Source organism: Camelus ferus, chromosome 18, assembly GCF_009834535.1.
Source record: "Camelus ferus isolate YT-003-E chromosome 18, BCGSAC_Cfer_1.0, whole genome shotgun sequence".
Lineage (NCBI taxonomy): Eukaryota > Metazoa > Chordata > Mammalia > Artiodactyla > Camelidae > Camelus > Camelus ferus.
The window spans coordinates 29,148,387-29,163,190 of NC_045713.1; the positions used below are offsets into that span (position 1 = coordinate 29,148,387).

The 14,804-nt window shown below is 46.8% G+C and overlaps 1 protein-coding gene across 1 annotated transcript in view; it reads right to left on the bottom strand.

Moving 5' to 3' along the window:
- The window catches only part of CLEC16A (C-type lectin domain containing 16A), a 196,341-nt gene that overhangs the window by 124,030 nt on the left and 57,507 nt on the right, over nucleotides 1-14,804 (bottom strand). The window contains 2 exon segments of the mRNA XM_032460792.1: nucleotides 8,432-8,532; nucleotides 12,334-12,463. Of these exon segments, the coding sequence (XP_032316683.1) occupies nucleotides 8,432-8,532; nucleotides 12,334-12,463 (231 nt within the window).

Below are 14,804 nucleotides of genomic sequence, written 5' to 3' on the forward strand. Positions count from 1 at the left end.
CCGATCCGCTCTGCCCGAGTGAGTCAGAACAGGTCTCTCCTAACAGCACTCCCACCCAGCAGGCACAGGGTTGGAGGCGGGCGGGAGCAGAACTTCTCCCTAACTAATTCAAAGACTCCCAAGCAGAAGGGACGGGTGTAGCTCCTCAGTGTGAGTAACCAGCTCCTGAGCTTCCCCTCTGTGTTCTGGCTTCTGGATTCAGGACAGGGGTGGAAGAGACTCAGACCAAAGCTACATGAAAAGAAGCAGACGGACAAACCTGCACAAAGAGACTACGGTCGTGCCAGGTAAATTATGGTCAAAACTTTTTTTCTTTTGGTCTCCTTGGCTGGAGTCCCGCAAGCATCACCAGCTTTGGAAAACTATAGATCAACTATTTCGAAAGCTAACCAGATGTTGGGCCAATTTCCAGTGTACTTTCAGTTCTGATTATGTGTCAGTCGAGACCCAAGATGATATTTTGTCAGCTCTCTGCATGGCGAAAGCCCCCCTTTATCCTATTCCCTTTCAACCTTTCTTATACCTCTCATCCATGTTCCAGTAATTTCTCAGCAAAACAAAAAAGCAAAAAGTCTAAGATTCGTCTTGGGTAAACAATGATAAATGGAGGAGCAGGAGTAGAAGAGTAGTAGTGGGTGGAGTGGGGGAACCTTTAAGAAGATAAAGCTGCGTAATGCAGCCCGCGCCCCTGGGCCAGGGCCCTGCAGACCTGACAAAGGAGAGAAGGCTGCATTTGCTATTACAGATACTAACGAGAATTCATTACGGGGCCCAAGTGAATCACAACAAGCGCCTTCCTCTAACCAGTCAACCCTCTCCACTGTGGGATATTCATTTTGGTGCAGCATCTAATCTATTATGATTTACTGGAAGGCCCGAGCTAACATTTGGCTTTTATTAACATCGCTTTTATGTTAAAATTGTCTTATGATGAAAAATCTATCGGAAAGAGACCATTTCATTAGGGGCCCTACTTGGAGGGCACAAATCTAGAAAAGAGAGGCTGAAGGTTTAAGTGTAGCTAACCTCCTGCTGCCTAACCCAGACCCCAACCAACCAGCCACCACCATCACCACCACCAAACAACTCCCACCAAATGCAGACCCTGGGCCCCCTGCAGGCCAGGACCAGAGCATAAAACAAGTGGCAGCTCCCTCACTAGGCAGGTTCCCCTGGGGGTCCTCCAGGCACCTGGGCCTCAGGGTGCTGAACTTAAACTCTCCAGCTTCCTCTCCAAAACTGTTCCATAGCCCATGCTCCCTGGTTCTGGAAATGGCACTACCAGACACACAGCGGCAGAAGGCAGGGCCCTTGGCATCACCCAGATTCTTCCCGTGGTGCCCCCTCCCACCAAATCAAGCAGAAGTCCCTCTCCCCAGCCTCACTCCTCCCCTTGTCTCCTCACCTTAGTAAATGGCCACACACAGCTGCCCAAGTGCTCCTTTCACTCAGCCCCCACATCTAGTCCATCAGCTCATCCTGGCTCTAGCTCTGAAATATATTGTAAAACCTTCCAATTTTCTCCATCTCTACAGCCAACATGCCGTAATTCAATCCACATTATCCCTGCCTGGACTTAGCAACAGCTTCCTAACAAGCCTCCCAGCTTTCCCCCTTGCAACTCTCTCCCTCACCCTCGTTAACCTACTTTCCATCCAGTAGCCAGAGTATTCTTCCAAAAATTTCCATCTGATCATGTCACTCTTCTACTTGAAGATCCTTTCAGTGTTTCCTACTATGCTTAGAATAAAATCTAAATTCCTTTTTGTGATCTTCAAGGCTCTTCACAATCTGGTCCCTGCTTACGTGGTCACCCTCACCTTGACTTGCTTTCTGCTCCACAAACCTGTAAGCTCTTTCCCACCTCAGGGCCTTTGCACATACTGTCCCCTTTGCCTGGAACACTCTTGCCCCAAATCTTTGCATAGCTGTCTCTTTCTCACCCTTCAGGCCTCAGTTCTGATGTTCATTTCTTAGAGAAGCCTTCTCTGACCACCCTAGTTAGTAACCCCTGCCTCGCCCCCCCACTGGTTTATTCCACAATCACAAATCATGCCTGTCAGGCTGCCTTCTCTTCTCTCCACTTTCGCCTTGCTTCCTCCACAGCATCCACACTCACCTCCAGGAAAATTTCCATTTGGTTCACTACTATATTCTCAATATTAACCACACCGCCTGGCATCTAAGAAGGGCTTCAGAAATTGTTAGAAGGGTGAATGAATGAGTAAATGAACAGCATTAGCAGGAAATGAAAGAAGGAATTAAATTCCCTTGAATATACAGTCCCACTGTTCAGGAAGAAAGAGAGGTAGGCTCCCCGGCAGGAATTTGGCAAGGCTGTCTCCACATCATGGCCGAAGGAGCATGGCGGGCAAGCCATGATTTCTCCACTCCTCAGCATACGCCAGGGCTCCTGGAAGGAAGCCCATAGGGAAAGCCAGTCACCCGTAAGACGAAGAGTTCACTCACGTGCCCCCGGCCCTCTGGACCCCGGCATCTCCACCCCTGCCGACAGCACTTTCCCTGCAGAGGCCATGAGCCCGGGCTGCCAGGAGAGAGCAGGGCAGGGGAGTGGCCACACGGCTGACAGGCAATCAGTCAGCAAACTTGGACCACACTGACTGGGTGCCAGGCGCAAAGCTGAGTACCGCAGGAGGCCATCGGGAGAGACACGGCCTCTGCCTTCAGAGGTCCGGCACCCTGGCGTGGGAGAGAAAACATGCGGAGCAAAAGCAGCATAAAAAAGTGCCATGGGCGCTTCATGGATATTAAAAGCATCTGCTCCTCAAAAGGCATTGTTAAGAAAATGAAAAGATAAGCCACAGACTGGGAGGAAATCTTTGCAAAACACATCTGATAGAGGACTTGTATCCAGAATATAGAGAACTCTCAAAACCCAACAATAAGAAAATGGACAATCCATTAAGAAATGGGCAAACGATGTGAAAAGATACTTCACCAAAGAAGATTTGCAGGTGGCAGAATAAGCACTTGAAAAGTTGCTCAACATCATTAGTCCTTAGGGAAATGCAAATTAAAATCACAGTAAGACTCCACTACACACCTATTAAAATCGCTAAAATAAGAAATGTGGCTATACCAACTCCTGGTGGACACTGGAACTCTCGTACACTGGTGGTGGGATGTAAAATTATACAGCCACTTGGGCAGTTTCTTAAGAACAAATATGCACCCACGTACGATGCAGTCATTTTATTCCTCCGTATTTATTCAAGAGAAATGGAAATACATGTCCACACAAAGACTTAGACGCAAATGTTCATGGCAGCTTTATTTGTAACGGTCAAAAACTGAAGCAACCCAAACATCCCTTAACAGATGAAAGGGTAAAGAAACTGTGGTACGTTCATACAGGGTGATACTACTCAAAAGTAAGAAGAAAGGAACCACCGATACACACAACAACATGGACGAATCTCTAAATAATTATGCAGGTTGAAAGAACCCATACAAAAAAACAATACATGTTGCATGAGTTTATATAAAATTCTAGAAAATGCAAACTAATCTATAGTGCCGTGGAGCAGTCTGGAGTTGCCCAAGGACATCGGTAGAAGAAGAGAGGGATGGAGGGGTGAGAAAGGGGCAGGAGACAACATTTGGAGTGACAGACGTGTACACTGTCCTGACTGTGACGATGGTTTCATGGGCGTATAAATATGCCAAAATTTAGCAAATTGTACACTTCAAATATGTGCAGTTTACTGTTTATCAATTACACCTCAATAAACAATTTTTTTAAGGTGCTACAGCCTCTAGCCAAGATGGATTGGCTTTACCCTCCTGATTCAAGCAACTAAAAAAATAAGCAAAATATAGAAAAAAAATGATTATGAGACACTGGACAAGACAACAGGCAGCACAGAAGAGTGACCCTGAGAGAGAGGAAATAAAGGCACTGGGCCCAGTGATTACTCCAGGTCACCGTCTAGAAAGCTTCCAGGCCCGGACACAGACGGAGAATATCCAGACAAAGCCCATGGTCTCTGAGATGAGAAAGAAGAGCCTGCAGTTCAGAGAACCCAAGGGACTAGAATTGACAGGATAGAGGGCCAGGGAAGAGGGAGTTGCACAGATCTACAGGGGGTTCCTTCTTACGCTTCCACTAAGCCGTGCCCTGCACGCAGGTGAGGAAAGGGAAAGGCCCACTGGGAGGAGGCAGGCGGAACAGCCCCTGGAGCTCACACAGGGCTGAGGAGAGTTCATGCTCCCCAGGCCAGCACAGAAGGACCACCCAACTGTGGCTTACAGGGCAGAGTCCTCTGAAGGGGATGGCCTCAGTACCAGGGCCAAGTCAGCCTAAGACTACAGGCTGTTCTAGACTAACACCAACAAAGCTTAAAAGCAAGCTTCTAAGAGAATCAAACTCATTCCAAGTAACTTCACCATGTCCCACGAGAAAATCCAAAAATACTGAAAGGCAGAAAGAATTCAGCATCCAATAGTGAATTCACATCCAACAACTCACAGTAACTATCAACCAATCAAAAGATACCAGGCATGCAAAAAGAAAAAAGAAAGGAAAAAATGACCCAAAACCAAACCGGGAGAAAAATCAGTAATAGAAATATGGCTAGAAATTACACAGATGATAGAACAGACAAAAATAAATCAGAAGGGGAATTATATAATATTTTAAACTGAAAAAAAAATTAAACTATATATATCAAAATTTATTGCATGCAGCTAAAGCAGTGCTTAGAGGGGAATGTACAGCATTAAACTTTGATTTTATAAGTGAAGAAAAGTATAAAAACCAATGAGTGGTATGAGGAGGGTATGACTGAAAAGGAATAGCAGGAAGGAATTTTTTTGGTTGGTAGAACTACAATGTATCCTGATTATGGTGGTGTTCACACAAATCCATAAATATACTAAAATTAATAGAACTACACACAAAAGAGCTAATTTTATTGTATGTTGATTTAAAAAGTAAAATGAAATAAATTGAATAGCTTAAAAAAAAACAATGATCTAAGCTCCCATCTTAAGAAACTACAAAAAGTAGAATAAATTAAATCTGAAGTAAGCAGCTGTTCTTTATTTTTAAGAAATAAAGAACAGAAATTAATTAAATATAAAACAGAAAAACAATAGAGAAAAGTTAACGAAATCAAAAGAAATTTCTTTGAGAGTACCAACAAAGTTAATATAATGTTGATAAATCTCTAGCCAAACTGGTCAGAAAAAAAAAAAGAAGACCTAAACTGTCAATAGCATGAATTAGAAAGGGGACATCACTATAGGTCCTACATACATCACGAGGATAATAAGGGAACATAATAAACAAGTTTGTGCCAATAAATTCAATAGTTTAGGTAAGTGACAAATTCCTTGAAAGACACAAGCTCGAGCAGGAGAAACAGATCAACTTTAATAGCCCTATATACTAAAGAAATTGAGTAGTTTGAAATCTTTTCTCAAAGAAAACTTCAGGCCTAGATGGCTTCACTGGTGAATTCTACCAAATAAGGAGGAAATAATACTAGTTTTATAAAAACTCTTCCAGGAAATTCAGGAGGAGGGAATATTTCCCAATTCATTCCATAAGGTGAGCATAACTCAAAAGCAAACAAGAGAATTACAGGAAGACCACAGACCAGTATCACCCAGGAACACAGATTCAAAAATCCTTAACAAAATTTTAGCAAATCAAATCCAGCAAGGTATAAAATGTGCCTGCCACATTAGGCGGTACTAACCCAGAGTGAGTATCAATCACCTGAAGGGATCAGAGAAAACTTCCCAGGGAAAGTGACTTCTGAAGCAGACCCCTGAGAGGCAAGTAGCATTTAAATAGGTGGTGATGTTAGGGCAGAGAAAATGGCAGGAAAAAACGCAGATGAATACAAGAAGCAGCAGACTAGTCAGGAACAGGCAGGAGCTCCCTTCCCTGGAAACAGACCCAGGCAAGAGCTGAAACCCCTGGGGCCAACTCTGTGCTGTGTGATCCTGATGCCCCAGCCTCACTGACTGTTCTAGAGGTAAGACACATCACCAAACTGGAACCATCAGATCTCTTGCCCAAGAGTCTGAAACTTGACTGGAGACAGACTCCCAGCCTGGGATTTGCTGGGCCTGAATCACGATCTACCTTAAAGGAAGTCCCCGGACCTGGTTGGTTCCTGCCCTTCCCTTGGTTTTTCAGCAACCTCTTGGGATCCCATGAGCTGCCCCAGGGGCCTTTCTGTAAGACTCTTTTAGTTAAGTTAACATGAGGTGGTTTCTGCAACCAAGAGAGTATTAAAGAGCTCAGTGAGCACCACGAAAGCAACTATAAGTTTATCTCTATGAAATAGTTCAATTACTACATAAGAATTTGGACCCCCTGGGCCAAAGCCAAGGGTCTGTGAAGGGAAGTCAGCGGAATCAGATCAAGTTAGAATGGTGGGTGCAACCTGGATGTTCAAAGTGACAGGTACAGGAGGGTGGAGTTTGAGAGAGAGAAGGAGGCATGAGATTTCTGAATAGGGGAAGGACACAGTCAACAGTCTCACAGAGAACCACCTGGCAGTGCTACAGAGGATGGATTGCACAACAGCTATATGTCTGACCCCTCGGGGAGGCTGTGATAATGGCCACGGGAACGACGTACTCAGATCTCTCTGGCTCTCATGCCTTTGGTTCTCGCCTCCAGCACGGAGCCTAGAACCAGGGACGGAGTGGCACTCGGTTAAATTCTGCTGATCAGATAGGCTGCAGAGGGAGAAATGACAACACTTGATGACTAAATGCTGGGATCAAAGGAGGGAAAGAGCTAATAAAGGTCATGGCAGTTTCAACCCTGGCTGGCAATTTCAACTGAATCAGAAATGGCAGAAGTGTGATGAGGTCAGTGTGGTGTAGACAGACTGTTTCAAGGTGGTGCTCAAATACCTAAGTAGGAGTCTCCAGCATGCCATGGGCTGGCACGGAGATCGCAGAGCTGGAAGGAGACAGGCACAGAAGGTGGGGGTCAGGGGAACAGCAGGCGGCCCACAGGTGGGAGTCAGTCAGGCTCACGGAGTTCTGTTTGCTCCCAGTAACTGAGGGCTCCTGTGTGCCAGGTGCCAAGCCAGGAGCTGGCAGGGATCACAGAGGCCAAGGGAGTGAACAAGACTGGGAGGGAAATGGCAGCAGGATTCGGAGCCTGCTATGCTTCTTTTAGAAAAGACTCGGGCTGGATCTACACACCTGCATGAGAGCACAGTGACTTACACAGGAGAAGAGCCAGCGCGGTTGGCCCTGTCTCTAGTAGGAGACACTCGGAAGTAACCTCAGTGTCACTCAGAAAGGGGATGGCAAAACAAACGATGGCACAGACAAAGGATTAAAAAGAACAAGGCAGTTCTTTAGGGACGGGAAATGACATGCTGATACATGATGGTGTGAGAAAAACAAGGCACAGAACAGACAATGAGGGATGAACCTCCATTTATGTTTGGGGGGCAGCTGCAGAAATCAAATCATATAGACTTGTACTTGGGAATGCTTGGATATCTTTAAAAAGACACACAAGAAACTTAACATGAACTGCCTTTGAAGAAGAGAGTTGGAGACAAATACGGGAGGGGAGGCCTTTTCACTACATTTTCCTTTGCCACTAATCAACTTACTTATCACAGTTAATGATCTAAGAATACATACATACTTCGTCAAGTTGAGTGCTTTCTAAACGACTCCAGCCAGAGGCTGTCTTAGTAGAACCCACCTCCAACTACCTCCCAACAAGCTTATGAAAAACCTACATCACTTGATGCAAAGTCCCGTCCGTGCCAAGCCCGGTGCTTGACAGGGGCCAGAAGGAGTATCCTTGATTTCTTCCTCAAAGGGATTCTGATGCGGCGGTTTTAGGACTCAGTTGCCCTGCGTCGAGCCAGGTGGAGCACACAGCAGCGGCTGTTCTCAGAGAGGAAGTGAATGAATGGCTCCCACTCAAATCTGTCAGCTGGGCGGGAGCCTGGGCCTGACCACTCAGCCTCAACAGGGGAAGCCAGAGAACCACACCTTTCTTCAGAAAGGAAACTACGCATCCACACAATCCACTCAGAGCCTATTTTAGCTCTGAACCCAGAGCAGAACATCAACTATTAAAAATAGCAAAACCAAGATTACAATTTGACTGATTTCAGTTCTGATGTTAGGAAAGAGGTCGGAAGCCTAAGTCAGTTGTAAACCAAGGGGTCGAAGAAAAACCACGGTGTGAACACAGTCATGCTGGGTTGGACAGTCAACACTTGAACCTCCCCTCTCCGCCCCCCTGTATTGCCTGAGTAACCAATTCCTGTGGCTTTCGTCTGCAGAAAAGCACCTGAGAAATTGGAACGAGGCAGAAGAGAAGTTCTGGGGGAGTCTGCCAAAACCAGAAAGGAAATTCTTCAAGGAAAGCAGCTTTCCTTTCCTCTGAAGGCAGGCGAGGTGAGCAGCTTACCTTTGTTATGTGACATCGCGTACAGGAGGCAGAGCACAAAGAGCGCGTGGTAATCGTCGTCCGGGCTGTCCAGGGCATGGTACACCATATCCAGGAAGGGTCTGGAAAAGAGGAGGGGAGTGCATGAACCTCGTGGCATGTGTCGGGGAACGCCTCTCTCCTCTCACCTGCACAAGGGATGCTGGCTGCCTTTGCCTCTTCCAGCCTCACCGCCAGCATGCGGTGCGTCCACCGTGTCCCCGTCCAGCACTGGGCACTTGGGACAAAAGATGATTGAGAGGCAGGCTCTACCACCAGAAACTGCTATCTCCAGGGGAAACCAGCTAAGGAACTCAACAATCGTTCACCTGCTGTCCCAGACACTGGGGATAAACGATACAAAGTCCCTGCTTTAGTGGCACTCCCATGCCTGGGGGCAGAGACAGAGAACAGACACACCATGTCACACTTCAAAGAGTGACAAGAGAATGAAGAAAACAGGATAACGTGGTAGACTGACAAGAGTGAAGAAGGCACCAAAAAGCCTGGGCAATTTCAGAATGTGGGCCCTGGAGCCACACTGCCAGGGTTCACATTCTGAGTCTGCCTCTTCTGAGCTGCAAACCCTTGGGTAAGTTACCTAAAAACCGCCCCCTTTCCCCATCCATAAGCTGGGGATTAAGATCCTCCAGGGTTACTAAGAAGACTCAAGTGAATGACAACTGAAAGGCCTTCAGCACAGGCCCCGGCACATGATGGAACACACACGAGCTGCTGTCCAATTTCTACTCTGAATATTCCAAGGGCACTTCTCCACGATCTCACTTCAGCAGGTCCTGGCCCAGCAATTTCTTGGAGCAGCTTTCCCTGACTGGTGAGGATCGACAGGAAATCTCTCACCCCTGACACTTCGTGGGTGAGATCCACAGAGTGGCTGCAAATATCACAAACCACACACCCCGAATGCCGCCTTTCCAGGTGAAGGGCCTGGCCTGGAAAGACTCTTCAACACGAAGATAATAGAATCTGCACGGGTCTGGCCTATAGGCAGGAGGCTCTGGCCCCCTGACCGTCTGCAGCTGCCCTGGATGCCAGGCTGAAGCCAAGAAAGCAGAGCGCCTCAGCGAGGGGCCAAGGGCACACTTCACTGGAAGGACACAAGCCTCTGTCAATATCACTGACTGGGGGAGTGAGATGGTGTGGCAGAGAAACAGGGAGACTATTCACTGCATACAACTTTTATACTTTTTGAATTTTGAACTCTATAACTGTACCACCGACTCAAAATATTATATTGAAAAATGCAAAAAAGAAAGCAATGAAATGCACTGGTCATGACATTTCAAACAGACATGTAACATATAGAAATTAAAGAAAGAACCTGAAGGGGAACACTGATGCTCTGGAGCCCAGATCCTCCCCACACAGATTGCTCATCACCGTTCAGATGCGTAAAGAGTTTTGCCACGTGTGGATTTGAGTTTTTCTAAGCCCCCAGCAATCATACTTCCCAATTTAAGAGCAGGATAAAGTATGAAACACTTTCTTGTAAACCAGCTGCTTGGAATTTGGATTGTATTTTGATTTGGGAATAATACAAATAATCCAAGGCCCAGCAGCAGAGGGAGGGCTGGGTGGATGTACCATCTTTGTTGAGATGAAGTATTATGAAGACATTAGCATTTTGTTTACTAAGGGTACAATAAAGTGAAAAAGATGCTTGGGGTTTGATATTAGACAGAAAAAAAAGAATAAAAAATGGTAGACATGGTATTGGTATAAGCTACTGGGGGGAAAGAGGGCAGAATCCCCTCTATATTGGCATTGAAAACTGACTAGCAGGAAATACCAAAACGTTAGGAACAGCTGCCTTTGAACTATGGAGACATTTTCTTCCTTTTTTATACTTATCAAGGTTCTTTACATTTTTCTGAATGGTGCATTACTTTTTACATTTTTTAATTTTTTTTTTTAAAGAACAGAAAGAATGTTTTGAATAGTCTTTGGTTTCTTAGGCCTATATTTAACCATGAACGCAGATGCAGCGCATCATATATGGGGACTATGAGAACAGTTTCATTCTGTACTGTGCTGTTTCTTTGGACAAGTGGACCAATGTCAAGATCCAATTCATGCCCAGGACAAATTCTCCCCTCTCTCACCCTCAGCGCCAGGAGGAGGGAGGACAGAAGTCCGTGGCGGTGTCTCTGACAACCAACCCCTCAACACCTTTTCAAAGGAGAAGCATCTCCCCACCTGGGCCAGTCTCTCCCTGGCACTCAGTTGGTCTCAGAGCAGAGTGCAGCTCTTGCCCAGAGGTTCCTGGGGCCACAAGTCTGCATGTGGCCCAATTCAAGGCACAAGATCAATCAGCTTCCATTACAAACCACATGGTAGAAGATGCCAGCCCCACCAAAAGAAACAATCTCAGTCAACTCTAAGAAAACCCTACTCTGTGTCACTAAAATGCAAGAAAAAACGAGGTCTCAACCCCAATATTCAAACAGAACCTTTCGGTCTCGTTGACTTTTTGTTTTTGACAATACATGAGTATAATTTCTTCCTTTAGGAAAGCTACAATATTACCACACTCGGCAAAACATATGCTGTCTCCATTTACTAGATTCTAAGAAACTGAACACGTCATGACAGTATTCACTTAAAAGCAGCAGCTAATATTCTATTAAGCAGATGCACCTATATTAGCTTAAACATTCCCCATGACAATTTTGGTTTTTCAGTTATTCATATTCTAATTAATGCTGTGCCAAACAACTAAAGGTTGTTTTCCCCACCTCTTCTGTGTTTAGAATAAGATTTCCTTAATTTTTAGAGCTTCAGATATCACTTTTTTTTGGCCACCAAACAAAATCAAAAAGGTCTTTGTCAGTACAACGGACAGCCCACACTGTGCTGCAATGTTTTTTATTTAACCAAAACTAAAAATGGCTCCACTGTGTATCTGATAAAAATGAATCCTGTCAGATAATTGAGCCATTTGCCAATTAAAGTGATAAACAAGACATGGAGGGAAAAATCATGGTGCTTCAACTCTTCATTTTAAGTTGGATTAATAATAGGATGGGTGTGTGTGTGTGTGTGTGTGCGTGTGTGTTTCATCTGCCCCACTGTAAGCGTTCCGGGAGTGAAGGCCTTGTAGGCATTTACTAACACTAACGGGATTAGGAGGATACTGCAGGCGTCTGTGCAGGAGGGCCACCTGATAAGGAAATAACACTGAGATGAAGAAGCCCTCCTAACAGTTTGCTGCAACTTTACGAGCAGCCCTGCACCCAATCCCATTCTGAAAGGCGTGGTGCTCCAGCAAGGGTGCAGGAAACGTGGCATCTCCAAGGTTCAGTGGATGTAGTTTGGGCGGCCATCACTGAAATGAATGATGAAGCAAAAAGTAAAGGGGGACAGCAGCGTGAAATACAGCATTAAATGGTGCCCGCAGTGGGCGTGGCAGTGAATGAATGAGACAGTGAAATCCACACGCTGCCCCCAAGGGGGTCCTTTCTTGGGGCAGCAGAGTGTGGCCAGGACAGGGCCACACCCGCTAGGATGGGGCGCAGCAGTGAAGTGCTTGGGGTGGTGGCGCCACATCTTGGTCATTCTTCCAAAGGGGTGAGCACCACCCTATGTTTGGTGGGAAAAAAATGTGACACCTGAAGGGTTGAGGGCCAGCTCTGCCCCTGTGGCCTCTGGAGAGGAACGGTGCCTCTGGTGGCCAGCGGCTGGAGAAGCAGGCTGGCTTGGCTGAGGGCAGAAAAGCTCATCTGGGTGTCGGGAAGAGGCCCTAGTGGGTAATCCCTAGTGGGCACCCACCGAGGCCCACATCCCCACGGCTGAGCCCCTTGCCTCATCCCAGAGACCGAGCAGCAGCCCCACCCCGAAGGCCCGTGAGCGCAGGCGGGCACTACCTGCTCCACTGGACACTCTCCAGGCCCGTGGCCGCGCTCTTCTCCTCGTCCGTCGTGTTCTGCTCCTGCACCGAGGAGCCGGCCGCCAGCTCCGGGAGCTTGCTGCGCTCCATGATCACCATCTCTATCTCTGGAAGCAAACACAGACATGGGGGTGAGCCCACCCAGCTCCAGACCGAGACTGACAGACACGCTCAGGCTCAAGATGGAGCCTGTAGACCGCTCCAAACACGTCAAGCAAATGCTCGACAGTGGTGACAGGAGCATCAGCAACACGCACGCTGGGAGAAATAAGACGGAAGCCAGACCTCTCTTGCCTTTCATTTTGGCAACACCAAGAAATGTGGCCCTGATTTTAACAAGAGAGCACAGATTGCAATGATTTATTTCAAGATTTAAAAGAAAAAAGTTATTTATTCTACTTCATTGATACCACACTTCCTTCCCAGAGGAGTTGAGGAGCGTGGAAGAAATGGCATGTGGTTAATAAAACATAACCAAATTCACTGAAAATATTCTGAAACTGTTTACACCGTAGAAAAGGCTCTGACGTGAGTGACGAAGCCCTCGTTTTCCCTTCCCATTTACAACTCCCAGCAGGCAGAGAGGGGAGGGGCCTCGTTTTATTTTTCCCAATTAAATAGGGGCAACTTGTAGCCCCCGACTTAAGCACGGTGTACATTTTCATTTGCAAGAAAAAATCTGAACCAACAAAGGGCTTTTTTCTTTGTTCTTTCTGGCTGGGGGGAGATAATTAGGTTTTTATTATTTATTTTTAGGGGAGGTGCTGGGGATTGAACCCAGGACCTCATGCATGCCAAGCATGCCTACTGCCACTGAGCTATACCCTCCACCCTTGAACTAACAAAGGAAACGTCCTGAGTTAGAGGTGGGCAGTTGCTGAGTTGTGAGGTGTCCCTGTTACAGAGTTCCCTGACGTGCAAGTGTGGACCTCCAAATACTCGATCCCAGAGTTCAGGTATTGTCCCCCCATCTTTGGGAGACATGATGAGGGAACAGCAACGATGAGCATTTTTCTGTTTGGGAAGGATGGGCACACACCCTGGCTCTGCCACGGCCTCGCCATGTCTTTCTCTGGGCTCCTGCAGGGGCCTCCCACTTGGCCTCTGCTTCTTTCCTTGCCCCCTAGTTTGCTGTTTGCACAGACTCAAGTGATTTTAAGTGGAAATTAGCTCAGGTCGCCCTTCTGTCTTCCCATCACACCCAGGACAAAATCCAAATGCCGTCCACGGCATCAAGGCCTGGCATGGCCTGGCCCCATTGGCTTCTGGCCTCACCGCCAGGCTCTCTCCGCCGGCACCACACCAGCTGTGCCGAGTTTTCTTCTCACTCGTCTTCCATTACCCAAGCTTCTTTCTGCCCCAGGATCTTTACACAGCTGTTTCCTCTGCCTGGGACGCTCTCACAGGTCCTCCCTATCCAGGCATGACTCAGTCATGTCATTCAAGGCTCAGCTCAAATGCCACCACCTCAGAGTCCTCTTCTCAGACACTCTTTCCACTGGGTTTTCCTTTACCTCTTTCAGCTTTTATGAACTAAATGCCATACTTCATTCAGATTTCCTTAGTTTTTCCCTAACATTCTTTCTCAGCTCCAGGACCCCATCAAGGGTGCCATGTTACAGGTCTCCTTAGGCTTCTCTTGACCATGACAGTTTCACAGCCTTTCCTTGCTTTTGATGACATTACAGTTTGAGGAGACTGGTCACACTTTTTGTAGACTGTCCCTCAATCTGGATTTGACGGATGCTTTTCTGATAGTTAGACTTGGGGTTGTAGGTTTGTGGGAGGAAGACCACTGAGAGAAGTGCCCTTCTCATCACTTCCTATCAAGGGTACAGGCTATCGATATTGCTTGTAACTGTGGGTGTTAATCTGCAGGACTTGGCCAAGCGAATGTCAGTCAGGTTTCTCCACGGGAAAGTGATTTTTCCTTCCTTTCACCCCACACCCTTTGGAAGCAAGCCATTCAACGCAGCCCACGCTTAAGGAGTAGGGAGTTGTGTTCTATCTTCCTGAGGGAGGAACGGCTACATGAATTATTTGGAATTCGTCTGTAGAGATCTGTCCCCTCCCCCCTTATCTTTACTTTATAGTATTTATAACTATTACTGTTTTTCAAATGTTCGCTTTAGGCCACTTCGCTTTTATGAAAGACCTACATCAGTACCTGTTTTCACTAACCGAAAGAAATCTGAAAGGGATCTTCCCTTTCACACACACAAAAAAGGTGAAAAGCAGAAACAGCGTTCAGCGCAGGTGCTGCAGCTGCGGTGACACAGGCAGTGCGCACCCGAGCAGCTGGAGCGGCGCCGCCAGGCTCCTTCCCCTGAACCACACTCAGCACCTCGGCATCACGTCCCGTAGCTCTGAACTGTGTCTGTGAGCATCTGTGCTTTATCTCCATTTATTTTGTGCATCTGTTAGCAAGACGTAACCTAAGACAATTGC